Consider the following 21874-nt stretch of genomic DNA (forward strand, 5'->3'; position numbering starts at 1 on the left):
GAGACATAATGATGGCCAACAACTTAGATTTGAAAGAGGCTCAGGAGAGATTCAGAGAGGAGGAGGAGGAGACTGCCAAGGACTACCAGTGTCAAGGACTGTTCTTCCTCTACCGTCAGAGACAGTAAATGCCTCTGAACAATACCAGTTGCTGAGAATCACAAGTGGTGAGAGGGTTGGCGTTGCACTCAGGTCCTGCTTGCAAGCTTCCCATTGGGGCATCTGGTTGGCCACTGCGAGGACAGGATGCTGGGCTAGGTTGGCCACCTTTGGCCTGATCCAGCAGCCAGTCTCTTTTGATATTCTTATAATAATAATATTCTCCCTTGGTTTGTTTTGACCATTGTCCTCGGGTTGCCTCTCCAAATGGGGAGGGGGGCAGTGTTGCTGTCTTGGGAAGGAGCCCGGAGTTCCAGCGTACCTAACTAGACCTCTCCCCAAATTTCTCTTTGCCAGCTTTTCTGGCACTCCAGTGCCCACGTTCTAGGAGGTGCCGCCGAGCATTTCTACGGTGCCTACCTGTGTCATGGACCCAGCACTGAAAATGGCTTCTTCTATGACATGTATTTGGATGAGGAAAGGTCAGTTGGAAGGGCGATGGCGGGGAGTGTGGTTGAAAAGATGCGACTGAAAAGGAAAAGGGGACGGAGAGGGCAGAGGAAAACAGCAGGTGCAGGCTGTAGTTCTTCAGGCTACAGAGTTCTTGTAACAACTGGTTGGAATGTAAAGAGCTCACAGAGAGTTGGAAGTTAAAGTCCCTGGTCTCTCGACTGAGCTGCTGGAGAGGCCCTGCCTTCCCTCTCTCAAGTGAAAGGGATACATGGCTCAGTAGTAGAGCCCTTGCTTGGCATGCAGTGGGGCCTGAGTGGTTTTTGCGGGTAGGGCAGGGAATTTCCTGTGTCTGAAACCCTGGAGAGACTGCCAATCACTGTTGACTAGTGGTGGCCAAACTCGGCCCTCCAGCTGCTTTAGGACTACATTTCCCATCATCCCTGACCACTGGTCCTGTTAGCTAGGGATGATGGGAGTTGTAGTCCCAAAACAGCTGGAGAGCCGCGTTTGGCCACCGCTGCTGTAGACAATAATGGTTCAAGGCTCTGATGTGTGGTATAAGGCGGTTCCCTCTGTTCCTAATTAAATTAAGCCTTGCTTTCGGAGCCATAAAGGCTGCAGACTTTGATTTATTTTTAGGGAACAGCTGTAGCTCAGTGACAGAGCTCCTGCTTTGGATGCGGAATGCCCCAGGTTCAATCCCTATTGGCGTCTCCATGTAGGAAGGGAACGCCCCCTGCCTGAAACCCCCGGGGAACTGCTCCAAGTCAGTTATTATAACCCTATTATAAGAACAGGTTGCAAGTGGACATCTATGCAAAATCCTTTCTAAAGGTTGTGTGTGTTTTGTGATTGCGGTGTTTCGTTACATCCCACCTGCTTCCCTTTGGGGGGTGGGATGGAAGGAAGTGAATATATAAAATACGGAAATGATTTCTACCACCAAAGGGCTGACCTGGGTTGCAATGGAGCAGAGTACGCTCCTTGGGAAAAATAGGCAGAAGTCAGCCTAATCCAGAGCTAGATGTGACAACGGCCTGACTTGGTATAAGCCACCTTCCTGGGTTCCCATTTAAACCATCCCTTTATTCAGAAACATGAGGACTGGAATCTTAATTTTATTGCTTAGAGCCAGGGCTGAAGCTCAGTGGGAGATTACCCACGGTGCATGCAGAAGGCTCCAGGTTCAGTCTCTGATCGAGCTGGGAAGGACTCCCTGCCTGAAGCACCGGAGACACATTGCTGCCAGTCAGTGTCAACAGCATTGTGCTAGACGCACCCTCCTGATCTGGCTCGGTACAGTGGTACCTTGGTTCTCAAACTTAATCTGTTCCGGAAGTCCGTTCCAAAACCAAAGTGTTCCAAAACCAAGGCGCGCTTTCCCATAGAAAGTAATGCAAAATGGATTAATCCGTTCCAGACTTTTAAAAACAACCCCTAAAACAGCAATTTAACATGAATTTTACTATCCAACGAGAGCATTGAGCCATGAAATGAAAGCAATAAACAATGTACTGCAGTCACACAATCAATCAGTCAGTAGCTGAACTGGGTTCCACGCAGTCACAAAAGCAAAACAAAAAGAGCGGCTAAAACAAAAACGCAAAATAAATAGCAAAAAACAGACAGGCCTCAAAACGGAAGTGTGGCACTCAAATTGGAAGCGTAACACTCAGAACAGAGCACATTCGGCTTCCAAAAAAAGTTTGCAAACCAGAACACACACTTCCGGGTTTGCAGTGTTTGGGTTCCAAGTTGTTTGAGTACCAAGGCGTTTGAGAACTAAGGGACCACTGTATATGGCAGCTTCACATGCTCCTTTTAATGTGTTAATTGCTTTTGAGATTTTGTCGTTGAAAAAAGAGAGGCAGGAGAGGCATGTGGTGCATGAGATATTGAATGTGAAAAAAAAATCTCATTCTGAAAGAGGTCTGTGTGTGTGCACGCACACACACTTTTTTGCCTTCCACAAATGAATTGGCCTGTAGGACTTCCTCAATTCCGTGGGTGTGCGTGTTACACCTCTATTGTCCACTAGGTGTCGCCACTGGTCAAGCAATGACTTTTCTATACTGTACAGTACTGAGAAATTTTGCTAGTCCCTGAAACTTCTTTCCAAATCCCCCTGATGATTTAATCTCCAAATCATCATAAAGTTTGACTTAGGCAGAAGACTTGCAAGGGTTGCTGAAGGTGAGGGGGGGAGCTTTGTGAGCGTCAAAAAATGGCAGACAGGATAACAAAGCCTTAATCTCCAAAGTTTCTAAGATCAAACAAGCAGGGAAGTAAATAAACTTGATTAGCAGCAGTCTGCAACATATCCAGGGACAAAGGTTGTCTGGTCCACAGAACTGGCTGGTCCGAATCAAGAGTTTATCTTTCTGACTGTTGGTTAGGTATCAAAACTTTGAAGATCAGGGCTTTTATGACCCTCTTTGTCATTTTGGGTCCGCCTGGGCTGCCTATAATTGTTTGACATTATCTGTTGACGTCTCCACATTTCCTGTAAAGAGCTTTTCCTTTTCTTCATCTTCACAGGACTGTGTCCAGTAAAGACCTGCCAGTCCTGGAGGAAATCTGCAAGGAGATAATCTCCAAGAACCATCCCTTTGAACGGCTGGAAGTGTCTCGAGAGGATCTGATGGAGCTCTTTAAGGTGCAAACTCCAAAGAATGTCAGAAGAGCCCTCCGTCATTTCATAGAAAGACAAAATAAAAAGAAGCTTAGAATTATTTAGTTAAATGCCAGGGCCTCTGCCTTGCCAGTGACATAACTGGATTTTGTCTTTTAGGAGACATCTGAAGGCAGTCCTGTTTAGGGAAGCTTTTAATGTTTAATAGATTATTGTATTTTTCTGTTTTGTTGGAAGCTGCCCAGAGTGGCTGGGGAAACCCAGCCAGATGGGCGGGGTATAAATAATAAATTATTATTTTGTTGTTGTTGTTTAGTCGTTTAGTCATGTCTGACTAATATATTATTATTATTATTATTATTATTATTATTATTATTATTATTTTGCACCTGAAACCAAGATGAGTGAGGATGGCAAGAGTGTTCAGGAAGGCAACATCTTCTGGACAAGCACTATGTTAGGAGTACAAGAAGGACAAGAAGAAAAATAGTTTAATGCTTAGTAAAATGTGACATATTTGTCTCCTGAGTTGAGGCCATGGTTGTCCAGAAGTTATCGAATTGCTAGCCCATTTCTAGTTTGAGATCTGGTGCTCCCTGATGTTCATGGATTGGAACTGTTGTTGACATCCTTGACTACTAACTATGGTGGAATCTTGCAGCAACATCTGAGCTGCCACAGATGTTCCACACCTTAGTTGTCATGGGGAATTCTTCCCTTTGCTTTCCTATCCTACTGGAATTTCCACTCCTGAAAATGTTGTGGCTGTGAAAATTACTAAAATGGCTGGCAACAGGTTCTTCGAGCTTTTCCTTCTGTTTTTGTTTTGATGGCCTGGTTTCTGAAACAGGTGCAAAGTTGTCTACAATTCCTGGAAGTTGACTGCAGTTTGTGGCATCTGCTGCCACAGGATGCACCAATGAACCAGAGGATTTAGTGTAGCTTTTAAGAGGGCATTAAGCCAGTTTCTGAAGAGCTGCCTGTCAGTGGCTATTAGTCAACTGAACCTCCATGTTCAGAGGCTGTCTATCCCAGTTGTTGGAGACATAAACATCTGCATTCCAGCCTCTTTGGGGGCCTCCCAGAATAATTTGTTTGGGCTTTTGTGGGGAAACAGAACGATGGCCTAGTTCAGCCTTCCCTGGGCTCATACCCTACAGATATTTTGGACTACAGCTCCCATCATCCTTAGCCAACACAGCTGTGCTAGTATGTGGTTGGGGAGAGCTGTAGTCCAAAAGATCTGGAAGGCACCAGAAGGCATGGGGAAAGGCTGGGCTTGGTGGCCGATTTTTAGAAAAAGTGCAGGGTTCCTCTTGCATATCCCTCTTGGATATGGGAGCATAGGTGCAAACTCACCGTCAGGCATAGCCTTCAAAATACACAGATCCATTTGACTGGTTTATCTAGAGTGTTGCATTTGCAAAGAAATTCCATGCTTGACAGGATTAGAGGGGTTGTATCCAATGCAGTGCTAAGTTAAAGTCACTTAGCCGTATACTTGACGTGTTTCACAAGAGAACATGTAAATAGGTTGCTGGTCACTTGTGTTGAACGATAGATTGTGTAATCTGTTGTGCAACGAGTTTCCACTGGCACAGCTTGTTGTGCTGAATTGCCCTTGCACTAGCAGAGAGAGAATACAACCCCGAGCCTTCAGGTCTAATGGCAGGATGCCATTCATGCAACAGTAGAGAGAGCCTTGAAGGACAGCCTTCACCTATGTATTTTCAATGAACCTGCCCAGGTCTAAGTATCTGCAATTAAGGTCCACCTAGGCTGTTGAACACAAGGAACGGGGCCTTTTCAGTGACGGCCTTACATTTCTTAGGCTTCCTCCCAAAGGAGAGGTGTTGCTCCCTCCCGTGCTTTGCTTTTAAGTAGGTTCTTTCGACCCACTTCTTACTTAAATGATGAGCTGTGTTTTGTATATTGGGATTTTTCCTCACTGTTTTGGAACTAATAAGGGCTTTTAAGTAGTGTGGGTTGTTTCAAACAGCTAGTAAGATTTCAGTTCTCATGGTTCTGATTAATAGGCCAGTTTAAATAGGACTAGAGGAAGCTGCCATTTAATGAGTCAGACTCATGATCCAACAGAGGTTCTTCCAGGGGTTTCAGCCTTACCTGGAGATGTCGGGGATTGAATCGGGGGACTTCTGCACGCAGGCCAGGTGCTCTGCCACTGAGCTACATGCCCAGCAGCTTTGGGTTGAGCATTCAGACTAATTTTCTTCTTTTGGAAAGTGTTCAGGGAAGTGGGGTTTTCGGTGGTGTGGTTGCAGGATGGATAGAACACCAGAGGAGCTGGCAGGATCAGGCCAGTGGCCCACCTAGTCCAGCACCCTTTTTCCTCACAGTGAACTATTGCAAAACTTCCTTGATGGTTATTGGCTCTTTCTTTGCCCTTCCAGCACAACAAATTCAAACTTCAGATTATCAACGAAAAGGTGACATCTCCGACTGCCACCGTGTACAGGTGAGAGAAACCCTTGACTCTGGACATGCACAGCTGACCTGCAGTTGTTGCCTCCTTTTGAGAGGTGGGTGGCACTGTGGTCTAAACCACTGAGCCTCTTGGGCTTGCTGATCAGAAGGTGGGCAGTTCAAATCCCCATGAAAGGGTGAGCTCTCATTGCTCTGCCCCAGCTCCTGCAAACCTAGCAGTTTGAAAGCACAAAGTGCAAGTAGATAAATAGCTACTGCTGCAGCGGGAAAATAAACAATGTTTCCATGCGCTCTGGTTTCCGTCACTGTGTTCCATTGCGCCAAAAGCAGTTTAGTCCTACTGGCCACATGACCCGGAAAGCTGTCTGTGGACAAACGCCGGCTTCCTCAGCCTGAAAGCGAGATGAACGCCACAACCCCATAGTCTCCTGTCCTCACAGTGATCAACTTAATTCCCCAATGGGCTCCTCTTCTTGTAGTAAAACCCTTTAGGGGCATCGGTGTAAGCAACATTGCCACCTAGCCCTTTAACAGACCAGTTGCGATCGCCACAGCGTCAATGCTCCTGTTGTTCTAATTTTTTGTGAAGTTATATTTCTTAAAGAGCTATTTATATTTTAAAAAACAAAAGCCTCAAGGCATCTTAAAGCAGGTTAAAATACACAAAATATAAGCCATTTCATAAGTTGTCGTCTTCTTCTTTGGCGATCCCTTGTAGCCGAGTACGATTGTCTTCCATGAACACGGTCTTAGCGGTGTGTCCGTAGGTGACTGTGGAGACCGATTCTGGATCCACACGTCCTTCCACAGTGGGGACATAGGTTTCCGGGTGGGAGTTGATCACGGTGAGGGTTTGCCAAGAGTGCCTTCCTCTTAGCACGTTTCTCCCTTTCGTCCAGAGTTAGAGCGTCTTCAAAACCCATGACACGTTTGTTAAAGGCTGTTCTCCATTTTGAGCATAAGTACGTTTCTGAGCACAATTCAAAGTGTTGGTGCTGACCTTTAAAGCCCTAAACGGCCTCTGTCCAGTATACCTGAAGGAGCGTATCCACCCCCATTGTTCTGCCCTGACACTGAGGTCCAGTGCCGAGGGCCTTCTGGCGGTTCCCTCGTTGTGAGAAGCCAAGTTACAGGGAACCAGGCAGAGGGCCTTCTCGGTAGTGGCACATGCGCTGTGGAACACCCTCCCACCAGATGTCAAAGAGAAAAACATCTGCCAGACTTTTAGAAGACATCTGAAGGCAGCCCTGTTTAGGGAAGCTTTTAATGTTTAACAGACCACTATATTTTAATATTTTGTTGGAAGCTGCTCAGAGTGGCTGGGGAAACCCAGCCAGATGGGCGGGGTATAAAAATATATTATTATTATTATTATTATTATTATTATTATTATTATTATTATTACACCACCTAAGGAGTCAAAGCATCAGGAATAATCAAGGCCCGAAACTCACCATCTCTCCTCTTTCCTGTCTGCAGGTGTGGGCCCTTCATTGACCTCTGCCGGGGGCCGCACGTCCGGCATACGGGAGAGATCCGTGCACTGAAGCTCCTGAAGGTGGGTGCTAACATCCCATGGGGATCCCTTTTTTGGGGGGCTGAAGAGCTTGGTGCAAATGCTGCAAATCAATAAAATAAAGGGTATTAATAAAGCGTAGCTGTTGTGCAAACATTTTAATGTTTCATATAATCCCCCCCTTTGTATTTATGTTTTTAAGTCACTTGGAGGCTTGTTAGGTAGCAAGTGACCATTAAGTCTTAATAATAATAATAATAATAATAATAATAATAATAATAATAATAATAATAAACAATAATAATATCCCAGGTAGAAATGCCAAAGTTGCGCTAATGTAACAGCTTAAGCAGAGGGGACGCGGGTGGCGCTGTGGTCTAAACCACAGAGCCTAGGGCTTACCGATCAGAAGGTCAGCGGTTCGAATCCCCACGACGCGGTGAGCTCCGGTTGCTCGGTCCCAGCTCCTGCCAACCTAGCAGTTCGAAAGCACATCAAAGTGCAAGTAGATAAATAGGGACCGCTCCAGCGGGAAGGTAAACGGTGTTTCCGTGCGCTGCTCTGGTTCACCAGAAGTGGCTTAGTCATGCTGGCCACATGACCCGGAAAAACTGTCTGCGGACAAACGCCGGCTCCCTCGGCCTATAGAGATGAGCACCACAACCCCAGAGTCGTCTGCGACTGGACCTACAATTCCCACCAACTGGTATTCAGAAGCATTGCTGCCTCTAGCAGTGGAGGCAGAGCACAGCCATCCATGAATTTACCTAAAATCCTCTTTCGAAGCCGTCTTAAGTTGGCCGCCATCTCTGCCTCCTGCGGAAGCCAGTTCCATAGTTTCACTGCACTGCGTGAAGAAAGAAAGGCTTTCTTTTCCCCTGTCCTGAATCTTCATGCATTCAGAAACCCCAGGGGCTTCTTTCTGGACCAGGCAATATTGGGTGCTGGTTTTTTCGTCATTCCTCCCCCCCCCCCCATTTCTTGGCTTGGCAGAACGCCTCCTCCTACTGGCACGGAGACCCTTCCAAGGAGTCGCTGCAGCGTGTCTATGGCATCTCCTTCCCCAGCTCCAAGCAGCTCACAGAGTGGGAACGGGCTCAAGAGGAGGCTGCCCAGCGGGATCATCGGCGGATAGGCAAGGTGGGATGAAGACCTGTTGGGTCTGGTATAACCTCTGGAAGGAAATGCTTTCCTCCCTCTCTCCCCATGCCCCAAGGGTGGGACAGGGTTTTTTAGCCCGGGTGTGTGTGTGTCACATTCCTTTACGAACAAGCACCTGTAAAATATATATTGTTGCACTGACCTCCCGCCTTCCTGCTGAATAGCTCAAGGTGGTTGTATCTGGTTCTCCCCCATTTTTATCCTCTCAGCACTCCTGCAAGCCTTAGAGCAGGCATAGGCAAACACAGCCCTCCAGATGTTTTGGGACTACAACTCCCATCATCCTCGACCACTGGTCCTGTTAGCTAGGGATGATGGGAGTTGTAGTCCCAAAACATCTGTAGGGCCGAGTTTGCCTATGCCCTGCCATAGAGACAGTGACTGGGCCCAAGGTCTCCTTGTGAGGATTTGAACCCTGGTCTCTTGGATCCTATTCCCCCGTTCTAAACTATTACACCACACAGACTGACTTTGTTCCTCTGCAGGATCAAGAGCTTTTCTTCTTCCATGAACTGAGCCCAGGAAGCTGCTTCTTCCTCCCCAAAGGAGCGCACATTTACACAACTCTCATGGACTTCGTTAAGGTGCGCTCTGCTTCCTAATCCGTCGTTTCTCAAATGTTGCAGATCAGAGTGTTTGCCTGTGTGTGACTTACGTTCAAAGATCAAAGCTGGTCTCTGATGCCACACATTGTTTGAGGCAGACAATCTAAGTTCATCCTTCCCTGGCTAAGTATCAGAAACAGTCCGTGGAATGACAATTCAAGTTGACTTTAGACCCTGTGTCCATTATTGATATATACAATGCAAAGATGCTTCCCTGTACAGCGCGGCCAGGATTTTGTATGGTAAGAATTGGAGAAAATCTGAGTCCTGGACCATGAGAATAGGATGGCCAGTTTGAAAAAGACAGTTTCTGCCACTCTTGCCACATCAGCCCATTATATGTGAGCGAAGAGATGCCTGCAAACAACCTAATTTCCTATGCAGACTTTATTAAAAGATGAACCACATAGTCAGCCTATTGGAGCGAGTTTTAAAAGTCAGGAATTTCAAAAAAAGCAAAACGTTTATTATTATTTTGAATGAGCTAGTGCGTGAAGAAAACTAATTTTAACTATCAGCCATGCTGGGGCTGATGCTCCACCTCTTCCTTAATTCTCTGGCACCCCCCTCCCTTTTGTTTTTTGGTTTCCCAGAGTGAGTATCTCAAGCGCGGCTTCTCTGAGGTGATCACCCCCAACATTTACAATGCCAAGCTGTGGGAGGCATCCGGCCACTGGCAGCACTATGCCGAGAACATGTTCTCCTTCAGGGTCGAAGATGAGACCTTTGCCCTCAAGCCAATGAACTGCCCTGGCCATTGGTGAGTTATGAATCAAGCGGGGAAGGGGCAGGGATGGAGGCCGGGGGGGGGGTATACTCAGCTTGCCCCTATAGCTCTGTTGATGTGCCTTGAGAGGTACAAGCAAGTTCCTCTTCTTTCCATCCACGTAGCCTCATGTTTGGCCACCGCCCCCGATCTTGGAGGGAGCTGCCTCTCCGCCTTGCTGACTTTGGGGTTCTGCACAGAAATGAGCCGTCAGGAGCCCTGACTGGGCTGACGCGGCTGCGCCGGTTCCAGCAGGATGACGCTCACATCTTCTGCTCCATGGATCAGGTGAGGGATGGGGCGATGGCAAGATGCCTGCATGGCTGAACCGAGGGCTCTACCTGTCTCTGTTGAAGCAGTGCTCTGAGACTTCCTTTGTTTCTCCTTTCCCCCTTTTCCTTCTTCTACTTTCCTCCTCTTCTTTTTTGATTTGATTTTTAAAACATTTCTTTTATTCTCGTGTGATATAAAAATAGAATTTGTGTTGGGTATAAACTTTTGTATACCTTTTGATGAGAATCAAGAAAAAGAAAATGTAAAAAAATAAAACGTAAAAGTGTTCTGAGACCAAATGGGCAAAAACTGGAACATCTTTTAAAAGGGAGGAGGGGGTGCCGGGACAAACCAGGAAGGGACGGGATATTATCGCCCCCTATGTCGGTTCTCTTCTCTCTTCCCCCACCCCTCAAATTCAGCTGGAAGGAGAAATTCAAGGCTGCCTGGACTTCCTTCAAGCTGTCTACTCTGTTTTTGGATTCACTTTGCGCTTCTACCTGTCCACCCGCCCCGAGAAATTCCTCGGAGAGCCTCACCTTTGGGATCGGGCCGAGGAGGTAAGAATGAGACCCGCTGCCATTGCCTAGGAGAGCCTATTTTCCCCCCTCCCTGCAAATTGATCAACCTGAGAAGCACTTAATAGCTTTCAATGTTATGTTTCAATCCATATTCACGTGGGTTTTCCCCCTCGCAGTGATGGGAAGGATTAGCTTTGTGTGTGTTCTCGAAACACTTCTCTCCCCCCACCTTTAAAAATATCATTTGTTCCATTCTGTTTGCTGGGCAAACATGCCCTGAGGTCCTTTTTCTACTCGAAGAAGTTACTGTGACCACGTAGGTGGCGGGCGGGCGCTTGCCAAGTGGAAAGCAAGCTCAGTTTCCTGACTCCTCCTTTTTCTCTTTCCTTCCAGCTGTTGGAAAAAAGCCTCCGAGACTTTGGACAGCCTTGGGAGCTCAATCCTGGGGATGGCGCCTTCTACGGGCCGAAGGTCAGTGGGTGGCCCTGCCTGCCAGAAATCCTGGACCGTAAGAAGAGCCCAGGAGCTGGATCCGGCCAAAAGGAACCCACCTAGGCTCTGGTTCTCCCTAGAGCTTGTGGACATCCAGCGAAGCTGATTGTTGCAAAATTCAGAGCAGGTTGAATAAAGCCCTTCTCCGTGCAGTGCAGAGTTAAAACAATGGAACTCTCTCCCACAGGAGGCAGCGATTGCCACCAACTTGGATGGCTCTAAAATTGGACAGGACAAATTCATGGATGGCTGCTAGTCCTGATGGCTCTCCTCTGCTTCCATAGTCATAGAGGCAGCAGTGGTTCTGAATGCCAGTCGCTGGAGACTCCAGAAGAGAAGAGTGTTCTTGTGTCTGAACCCTGCTTGCGGGTTCCCATCAGGGCATCTGGTTGGCGACTGTGAGAACAGGATGCTGGACCCCTTTGGCCTGATCCAGAAGGCTTTTCTTATGTGCTTGTGTTCACAGTAAGAACATAATCCACTCGCCTCACTTCTGAGTCCCAGCGACTGGCATTCAAAAGCCACCTGCCTCCGACAGTCAAGGCGGAACATGCCCATTAGGGTTTATCCCTGACAGCCTTATCCTCTCTGGGTTTTTCTGATCCTCTTTGAACATCGGCCAACAGCACTTGCAGGTCAAAGCTAGTTGAGGCACGTAATGGGTCCTGTTCCTCACAGCGTTCTCTCTGTGTGTGCATTTTCCCAGGTTGATATTCAGATTAAAGATGCCCTAGGCCGGCATCACCAATGCGCCACCATCCAGCTGGATTTCCAGATGCCCATCCGGTTTGATCTCTCATACGTAAGGTGAGCTCTGCTCCAGATAGATAGCCAGGGGGCTTCACATACTTGCCACTCTGCTCCTACTGTCCCCTAAAATTCCCAGGTTGCCTTCTAATTTTCATGCAGGGGGAAGCTGTCTCCTGCCACGCCAGGCCATTACGGTCTAAGGGGAAGGCCCTAGTTCAGTGGGAGAGCATCTGCTCTGCATGCAAAAGGGCCCATGTTCAGTCCCCAGTGGCATCTCCAGGTCAGGCAGGGGACAGACTCCTTTCCCGAAATCCTGGAGAACTGCTGTCACTGAGTGCAGACACTACTGATGTAGATGGGCCAATGGTCTGACTGGGTAGAAGGCAACTTCGGATCTTCCTCCTGGTTCCCCTGGACACCTGTAGCTGTCCAAACTACAATTCCCACCATCCCTGACTGGCTGGGATTTATCCCTGTCCTTGGTCTAGGCTGTCAGGCAGAGTTTTCTGTCGGGTGCCTTGAACAGCCCTACCTGGAGTTGCCTGCCTGGGACCTTCTGCATGCAAAGCAGGTGCTCAACTGCTCAGCTATAGCTATTCCCTTCGAAATAAAGCAAGGTCCCAGTTCTCATGGTTCTGGGGAAAGGGCTGGTTTTCAACAGCATGAAAGGACGCTCAACTCCCAACCAGCCAGCGCAGCTTCCGGTTAGAATTCTTATCATTATCATTATTAAGATTTCTATACCACCCTTCATCACAAGATCTCAGGGCGGTGGTTCACACAGTGAAAATACAAGGTGAAAAGACAAATAAATAGTTAAAACTAGAACCAAAAAAATAATCTGTACTGTCACCCAATAACACCTGGAGAGGCACAGGTTTCCATCGTGGCCCTGCACTAATCGGCAGTGGTTCTGTAGGGTGATGGGGGGGAACCTTTGGCCCTCAAGATGTTGTTGGAGATCAACTCCCATCAGTCCCAGCAAGCATGGCCGGTGGCTGGGGGTGCTGATGAGGGGAGTTGTAGTTCAGCAATGTCTGGTGAGCCACAGTTTCCCCCACCGTCCCTGGAGATGCCATTGGGGATTGACCCTAAGGACCTTCTGCAGGCAAAGCAGACTTTCTGCCACAGAGCTACAGGCTCTTGCCTTTTCAGTTCTTGGCTGAAGTGACTCAGATGCACCTGAGTTTCTTTCCAGACCTGCCAGATTGTGCAAGCAAAACGCGGAGTAAGTTTTTTGCAAATGAACCTGGCACCTTAGCATGCAAAGCATATGTTCCACCACTGGGCTTGCACCCTTCGCTCCCCCCTCCCCCAAAAGCCCTACACTGAGCACAGCACTTTGCCATAGTGTTTAACAGCAAGCAAGAAGCTCAGACATGAGTGCGTAACTTCTGAGAGAGCCAACGCAAAATCTCCACGGCGATTCCGTCAGAGGAGCCTCATCCCTGGGCCTCTTTGAGTGGAAGGTTCCCTTTTCTAACACTCTCCCTCCGCTTCCCTTCCTCACACCCGGCTTTCGCAACTGGTTCTTCCCCCACCCAACCCCTGTCTGACCACAGAACAGGGAAAGAGGAACTGCCTAGGAATGTGAAGGCGCCTTTGTTTTTGCAGCTTTCTGGAGATTGGTTTACAGCTGCAGGAGCTAATCTGCAATCTGCGTGGCACCAGCTATGTGCCAGCCCCAGGTGTCAGACTTGGAAGAACGGGGAAGTGTTTTGCCTGCCAGAGGTCTGACTAACCTTGTTGTAGGGCAAGCTTTTTTGTGCATCTTGGCAAAGATCCCTCTTAGAAATAAGGAATATATAGGTGGGGAGACTGGGGCCCTTCAAAGTACTGGTATTCTATCTATCTGTCTAAAATGAAATTTTGTTCCAGACCTGACGTGGTTTGGTTTGGTTTGGTTTGGTTTGGTTTGGTTTGGTTTGGCGAGGGGTTGAGATCCTTGTTCACCTTCCCAGCAGGAAGTCAGGAATAGTTGCTAGAACAGGGGTCGGCAACCTAAGGCCCATAGGCCGGAAGCAGCCCACGGAGGCCGTTTAACCAGGCCACCTGCTTGGCAAGTCCCTGTGAGCTGCGCTAAACTGGCACAGAGTGGCACAGAGACTCTCTTCCGTGGCTCCAGAAATCACTTGTGTGCATGCCCAGACGCCGGAAATCGCTTCTGCGCAGGTGTGACTTTTGGCGTCCGGGCATGCACAGAAGCGATTTCCGGCGCCGTGGGCATGCACAGAAGCAATTTCTGGTGTCGCGCTGCGCTGGCCCGGCCCACAGAGGATCTCCACAGGAGTGATCCGGCCCATGCTGTAAGCCTTGCCGACCCCTGTGCTAGAATCTGCATGTGAAGGATCCCCGGTTTGACCGCTGACCTCTCTAATTAAAGCTGGGAACATCCCCTGCCTGAAACCCTGAAGAGCAGATGCCGGACAATCTAGACAAATACTGACCAAGCATCTGACTTGGGTATAAGGCAACTTTCCTAAGTCAGCCCTTGATTCAGAACCACAAGGACTGGAATCTTAGCATTATTTAGTGGTAGGATCACATGCTTTGCATGCAGGTTCAATTCCAAGCGGCATTTCCAGGAAGGGATGGGAATGTCTCTTGCCTGAAATCCCGGAAGGCTGCTGCCAGTCAGTGTAGGCGGACCCCAATGATCTGATTCAAGGTATGGCAGCTTCCCGTATTCCTAAACGTGTGCCACCTCCTGCCTTCAGTCACAAATCCACAGGGAAGCTACGGGGCCCACCTGAGCGAAGCTTGCACCCCTGGCCTAGATTACGCAAATGCACTCAGAGCCCACAGGTGCAGGCAGCAGTGCCTCCGAATCCCAGTTGCTGGGAGCCACGGGAGGGGGGGGGGAGAGAGCTCTTGTGCTCAGGTCCTGCTTTTGGGGATTCCCACAGGCATGTGATGGTTGACCATGGTGAGAGCAGGAGGCCGGACTAGATGGGCCACTGGCCTGTTCCAGCAGGTCTCTTCTTACCTTCTTAATTTCCGTCATTCCACATAGATTGCAGGGTTGGGGCAGAAACCAGGGTTAGCTTCACCCGAAAGGATCTCAGGAACTTGGAGCGTGCACAGCCCTGAGAGTTCAGGTGCCGACTCCGTGTGTGCTCATGTCCCATACAGCAAAGACGGTGGTTTGGAGGAGAGACCAGTGATGATCCACCGAGCGGTCCTTGGCTCTGTCGAGAGGATGTTGGCTGTCCTGGCGGAGAACTATGGCGGGAAGTGGTGAGTGACCGGGGGGCTGTTGTGCCACCGATCTTCCTTGCTGGGTCTCACCATGCTGCAGGATGAGGTGGTGAAAGCAACTGCAAGTGGAGGCTGCCCTTGTTTGAAAACGTTTCCTCTTGTTCAAATACATATAGATGAAGTTCGTAAAGCGATGGGGAAACTGGATAGGGAAAAGTTTTACCTCCCTCCCTCTCACGTAACGCTAGAAGCTGTGGACACCCAATGAAGCTGGACGATTCAGGACACAAAAGAAAGTCCTTATTGAACCACATAGTTAAACTATGGAACTCCCTCCCACAGGGCACCAACCTAGATGGCTTTAGAAGAGAAGTAGACAAATTCACAGAGGCAAGAGGGCTATCGATGGCTTCCAGCCATGATGGCTATGCTGTGTCTTCACAGATGGAGTCAGTAATAATTTTGAAAACTGGAAACCGCAGGAGGGGAAAGTGCCCTTGGCTCAAATCTTGCTTGCGGGCTTCCTGTTGGGGCTGTTAGAAGTCATTCTGCAAAGAAACAGAAAAGATGATTGTAACTTTAAGAACTGTTTCTGTAAGTTCTGGGTGTGAGTTCTGAGCTGATTAGTTACAGCTGGTGATGAGTTGAGTACAAAAGGAGGAGTGGCAGTTTGAATTTGCCTGCAGAGACATAACACCCACACACTTTATGTTTGTTGTTTTTGTATAGCTAAAATAAATCCATTATTTGAGTGTTTTATGCCAGGCTCATTGTCTTGCGGTTCTGCCATCAGAGAAAACCCGCCTCCAACAGGGGCATCTGGTTGGCTACTTGGAGAACAGGGTGCTGGTCTAGATGGGCCATTGGCCTGATCCACCTGTTTCTTCTTACGTTCTTACAAATAGGCCAGATCGCTCCCTGCTGCTGTGTTTCCACCTGTCAAAGAAAAATCAACAATCGAAATGTCCAACTTTTAAGCAGGCATTGTCCTTGTGGAGCCAGCTATATACTCTCTCCGAGGTTTATTGTGAACAGAAAATGCTGCAATGCGGGGGCAAAAGCAGTCAAAGGATCAGAACCGTGGGTTTTTGTGGAGCTGCGAAAGCTGCTGAGTGTCAGCCATAAAAGTTAATAAATCAGTTGTTCACCCAGGAAGTGGGAGCTGCAGGAGGGGAAGGAAGAATTAGGCTGACTTGAGGGTGTTCTGCTTTCTGCTCTTGTCGCAGGCCCTTCTGGCTGTCCCCGTTCCAAATTATGGTGATCCCTGTTGGCCCAGACGTGGAGGATTATGCCTGCGAGGTGAGAGACAAGAAGAACTAGCAGTCTCCAGAATGGACCTGCCTGTTCATTATGCACAAAGCATTATACGCTGTGAAATCGTGTAAGAAAACAGCGAAGGAAGAAGTATTAGGTGCACAATTCAGCTTTCTAGGAATTTCAGTGCATTTAAAAAATTACTCTAGTCCTCATGGTGTGAAAAGTGTGCCGTAGCAACTTCCACTGAAATCTGGAAAAAGCTGTAGAGGAGGTCAAGAAAGCACCCCACCCCCCAAAAAATCTATCATGGGCAGGACTTCTGTTTAATTGCTTGGCCTCCTTGTAATCATTCCCCGCCGCCCCATGTCTCCTAGTCAAATGTTAAATACTGTTAATAAGTTTCTTGCAATGAAAGGGTTTAAGACACGCAGATGGAAAGGCCTGGAATTGCTTTGCAACTGTTAATAAGTTTCATGCAATGAAAGGGTTTAAGACACACAGATGGAAAGGCCTGGAATTGCTTTACTACAGAATGTTTAGTGTACATAAATATATTTTGTACACTAAGTGTAGCTGCCCTGGAGGGATAGAACTGGGGTGTGTGATTACCAGTGAGGAATGGGCAGAGTAGCCTCCTATGAAGGCCACATCACCTGCTTGGGCAGGGGGGTGGGGCAGCAAATACAGTATTTTTCCATGTATAAGATGGTAATTAGAAATACTAGGCAAAAATTGTGGGTCGTCCTATACACAGATAGCAGAGGGGGTCCGGGCGATTGGTGGCAGCAGCGGGCAGGAGATTGGCATCACTGATTGGGCGTGTGGTTGGTTGCTGCGGCAAGGCCTGCTGACGATAGGCTGTGGCAGTTGGGCGTGTGATTTACGCCAGTGGCGAGGCATGTATGCAATCGGCTGAGGTTGCGTCGAGTGGGGAGGTGAGCTTTTGGTGGCGATCATGCAGACGATTGCGGGTAGGCTGTAGAGCGATTGGCAGTGGTGACCCTTCCAAAAAAAGCTCAACAATTTTGGGCAATTCCCCCCCCCCCCAATATTTTTTTGTTGCGGTCCAAAAAAATAGGGGTCGTCTTATACATGGGGGCATATTATACACGGAAGAATACAGTGCCTCCTCTTTGCCCACTGCCTCCTTCCAAGCAGAAAGCAGCTGGGTTAACTATTTGACGCTTCTCTCACACACTCTCCCTTGTGTTTCAGGTCCACCAGCTCTTCCACCAGGCAGGATTCATGGCAGACATCAATGCCGACCAAAGCTTGACCCTCAACCGCAAGATCCGAAAAGCCCAGCTGGCCCAGTACAACTTCCAGTTTGGTGAGCTGGCATCTCTGAAAGCGAGTGGAAATAGCCTGCCTTAACCCAGAGTCAGACCAAATTGGTTCATCTAGCTCAGCATTGTCTACACTGACTGGCAGTCTGTTGTTTCAGGCAGGGGGGAGCCATTCCCTATCGTAGGAAGCTACTTTATACCAAGTTGGATCATTGCCCCACCACCACCACCACTCGCTGTCTTGGGTTGATTAAAAGTTTGGGCTATATGCACAATCTGAACTTGTAGAGCTGCAGCAGCCACAAGGGTGAAGAAAAAGCGAAATCTCTGGAGTGGGCTCAGAATCAAGTTCCGAGTTGTTACGCTGTTGGCTATAGGCTTGAAAGTGTAGGGGTAATTTTTTAAAACAAGGGAGAGTATGGGCAACCCTGTTTTATGTCCCCTGATAGCTTGCAATCCATGTAGCCAAGCGGCCTCCTCCAAATCTCCCTGTCTCTTCCTGTTTCTACTCTACTACTTAGATTCTCTACTACAGTCATACCTCATGTTGTGTCTGCTTCAGGTTATGTCTTTTCAAGTTGCGTCCTGCGGCAACCTGGAAATACCGGAATGGTTACTTCCGGGTCTTCTGGATGCGAACGCTTCGAGTTGCGGATGTGCCTCCGGGACAGATTACGTCCGCAATTTGAGGTTCCACTGTACTGCTTAGAATGAAAGTACTTCTTCGTGCAGTGTATAGTTAAACTGTGGAACTCCCTCCCCCAGGAGGCAGTGATGGCCACCAACTTGGATGGCTTCAGAGCAGGATTAGACAAATTCATGGAGGAGGAGGAGAAGCCTATTGATAGCTACTGGCCATGATGGAGAGGCTATGTTGTGCCTCCACAGCTGGAGGCAGCCATGCTTCTGAATATCAGTCACTAGAAAACACAAGGCTGTTGAGCTAGCCTTCTGGACCAACCGAGCTTGCGCAGCGGCTGGGACGATGGAATAAAAACTTGCCCGCAATATCTTTTGCTTCTGTTTATTTTAAGAAATAACCAAACAGCTGCAAAAACACCCTTCTCACCACTCCACACTCCCCCAGCAGAATACAAATCATTTGGTCAGCTTAAATACAGTTTTCAAAATAATCAGTTACCCTATCACATTGCTGCATCACATAACTCCACCACTAATTAGTTACATTGTTAAGATACAGGTGTGCTGAAATGTCAATAGTTCACAGGTGTGCTGCCATGCAAATCATTATTACAAGCACATACCACTGAGTAGCACCGCTGACCACACCAATGTCAAGAAAACCCAACAAAGGCAAGGGAGTGTTAATCTTGTGCTTAGGGCCTGTTTGCGGGTTTACCACAAGCATCAGGGTGGCCTATGAGAACAGGATGCTGGACTAATTGGGCCTCTTTGGTTCAATACAATAGGCTCTTCTGATGTTCTTACAGAGCCTCCAGGTTCAGAGGCTATCAAGATTACAGGGTTCTTAGGGGCATTTGGTCACTGTGAGAACAGGACTCTGGACCTTGATGGGCCATTGGCCTGATCCAGCAGGCTCCTCTTAATCTTATGTTCTTACTTCTAGTGGTCGGCCGGAAGGAGAAGTCCAACCGTACCGTCAACGTCCGTAGCCGCAACAACCACCAATACGGCGAACGGGATTCGCACGAGGTGCTGCGCAGGCTCCACGAGCTCCAGGAAGCTCGTGTAAGAAATGCTGAAGAGCTCTTCTGAAGGAGAGGCGAGACCCCCACCATCAACTTGCCAGGACATCCACAAGTAACAGAAACAACAGCAAAAGCTGTCGGTGTGTGTTTGTGGGTGTGAATCATTTCACAAGTGTCATGCTTTTGGGGCACCTCAAGGTCACAATATGTTTCAAGATCCTTGTCTTCACCCACAGTTTGGAGACTGAGGTCATCTTATCAAGCAAGGAATCCTTGTTTGCTAGAGCTGAACCAGCCCAGGCCGTACATCAAAGCCTCCCCGCTGCCTTCTCTTAACATCCTTCGAAATCTTGCAATTTTTCATTGTTGACTGGCAGAGCAGCATGTACAACAACCAGGCCGCAGAAGAGCAGAACCCACTTTCTCAGAAAAGCTGTTTGTGGAAACGCATTCTTGGAGGGATGCCAAGTTTCTCTCCTTCACGCTGGCCAGTCTGTCTTTCATGGTCACTGCATCCCCTGCGGAGGCTCGTAATTAAAATACCTTTTCTTGAGAGCTTGGCTGGCGGTGTCATTGATTGGTTGGCCTCGCAGCAAACTACTGCATTAGCCCCAGGCAACTTGGCAGGTCGAGGTCGGGGTCAGGCCAAGTTGTTCTTTTCTAAGGATGCGTAAGGTGTGTCTTGTTGACAAGGGATCCCATTGAAACTGGTGCCTAGAGGGGGGGGGCATTTATCAGCAGGTGTGTGTGCAAATTGCTCAGGTGATTCATCTTTGTCGCAGCTGGTTCCCGGAAAGCTGCGGAGGACCCACAGGTGGGAAGGGAAGAGAGAGACGCACACACACCTCTTCACAGGACTGAGTCAACAGCAGCTCAGCTCATAAATTCTACCTTGCCCCCTGCCCCTAATATCCTTCATCAGATGCAAATAGGTCTCTTTAATGGTTATGTGAGTTAATGCATGGAAATAGTTACTCAGGTTCGGCCTGTATAACATCCTGGTAGCAGGTCCATCGGGCTCTTTTTGGTACTTATGTTAAGTGCTTTTTAAGTTGTTTTAGCATTTTGGTATATAGGGTGGTGGAGCCCATAAGGGGTTTTTTTTTGGCGGTGCTGAGCAACATTCAGGAAAGAACACCTTCAAGCCTTAAAAAAATTACAGTCATACCTCGGTTTAAGTACGCTTCGGTTTGAGTACTTTCAGTTTAAGTACTCTGTGGACCTGCCTGGAACGGATTAATCCACTTTCCATTACTTTCAATGGGAAAGTTCGCTTCAGGTTAAGTACACTTCAGGTTAAGTACGGACTTCCAGAACCAATTACACTCATATACTTCGGGATAAGTACGCTTCATTTTGAGTACTCCACCAACCCGTCTGGAACAGATTAATCCACTTTCCATTACTTACAATTGGAAAGTTCACTTCAGGTTAAGTACACTTCAGTTTAAGTACTCTGTGGACCGTCTGGAATGGATTAATTCACTTTCCATTACTTGCAATGGGAAAGTTCGCTTCAGGTTAAGTACAGACTTCCGGAATCAATTCTGTACTTAAACCGAGGTACCACTGTAATTTTTGTGTGTCATGCATTGCTAATGAAAGAGAATGCATCTGTTTGTGTATAAAATTTCTCTAATAGTTAAATCTATTAATTGGTTATATAATTATAAATATTTAATTAAATATATTAATTATGTACATTAAATAATATTAAATATATTGTGAACACTTTTTATTTTTGATACAGAATTTACTTCAGTGTGCGGCCTACAGGTCCTATGTTGAAGTACTCTTGCGGCCCACTTGGCATGAAAAGTTGAACCGCCCTGCTCTGTCCATGTCAGGGCCGTCTTGAGTATATTTGGCGCTGTGGTGCGATGGATCCCTCCGGCGCCCCCGCCCTGCCCCGTTTCCCAGCGCGGCGGACGGGCGAAGCTGCACGGCCGGAGCTGCGTGGGCGGCCGCAGCTCTGCGGTGGGCAGGAGCCCTGCGCCACCCAGCCTGGCCGTAGGGCCAGCCCTGGTCCATGTATCTGTGGAACACTAATAAAAATAATAATATGGTGGTGGCTTAAAATTGAATCTCCCATGCTCAGAGGCAGTCTGCCTTGATATTTATTTATTTATTGCTATGATGCTAGGAAGAAAATATCCCTTGGACGTCAGCTGCTGAAAACGGGAGGGGAGAAGGTGCCCCTCTGGTTGAGTTTCCTGTTGGGGCAGCACTTCGGCATCTACATTAAACTTTAAATGGTCACTCTGCATCTGATTCAGCTGGGTTCCTCTTCTTACGTAACACACTTACGAAACACTTGGCGGAGGGGGCAAGTGGGGGGGGGAGGGAGGAGCAGGATTCTTTTCTGGTTCAAGAATACTTGAAGTTGGGGCAGCAGGTGACGTGGGTTGCCACCCAATTCTGACTCAGTTTGGCTTTCATCCGTTTGAAGGAAAAGAAAAGAAAAGGCACGTCCTTAATGCCACAGTTGAGCTCTGGAACAAAAACGAAGCTATGACAGGGTGTCCCTGAGCATGGACAGAGAACCCTTGACTCACAGTTGAGTAAATCATTGCGTTCAGGTGTTCTAGATCAACCTGTGCTTTTGCATGGCTCTGCACCCCCTTTTCCCTTTTGGTAGGACAGAAACGTGACCACCTGATAGCAAGCCGGATATTGGATTGGGGGGTATCATAAAGAGCCAGGCCAGGAGTCAATTTTTACTGGGTTTCAGTGACTCTTCAATATTTTTA

At 48.0% G+C, this 21874-nt stretch overlaps 1 protein-coding gene across 3 annotated transcripts in view; it reads left to right on the plus strand.

Annotated features, from left to right (window-relative positions):
* The window catches only part of TARS2 (threonyl-tRNA synthetase 2, mitochondrial), a 32441-nt gene extending 11009 nt beyond the window's left edge, over positions 1–21432 (plus strand). For 2 of the 3 annotated variants that reach the window (XM_035098647.2, XM_035098648.2), the window contains exons 4-18: positions 457–581; positions 3091–3208; positions 5596–5660; positions 7109–7187; positions 8139–8285; positions 8792–8890; positions 9505–9671; positions 9803–9965; positions 10373–10510; positions 10865–10942; positions 11670–11770; positions 14846–14950; positions 16138–16210; positions 17384–17498; positions 19043–21432. In XM_035098647.2, the coding sequence (XP_034954538.2) occupies positions 457–581; positions 3091–3208; positions 5596–5660; positions 7109–7187; positions 8139–8285; positions 8792–8890; positions 9505–9671; positions 9803–9965; positions 10373–10510; positions 10865–10942; positions 11670–11770; positions 14846–14950; positions 16138–16210; positions 17384–17498; positions 19043–19191 (1722 nt within the window). In that variant the 3' untranslated portion in view covers positions 19192–21432. The remainder of the gene's footprint in view (positions 1–456; positions 582–3090; positions 3209–5595; positions 5661–7108; positions 7188–8138; positions 8286–8791; positions 8891–9504; positions 9672–9802; positions 9966–10372; positions 10511–10864; positions 10943–11669; positions 11771–14845; positions 14951–16137; positions 16211–17383; positions 17499–19042) is intronic. The other variant, XR_004691469.2, reaches the window with a different exon arrangement.
* The last annotated feature ends 442 nt before the right edge of the window (positions 21433–21874 follow it).

The sequence above is a fragment of the Zootoca vivipara genome, chromosome 17, assembly GCF_963506605.1.
Source record: "Zootoca vivipara chromosome 17, rZooViv1.1, whole genome shotgun sequence".
In the NCBI taxonomy this organism is placed as follows: Eukaryota; Metazoa; Chordata; class Lepidosauria; order Squamata; family Lacertidae; genus Zootoca; species Zootoca vivipara.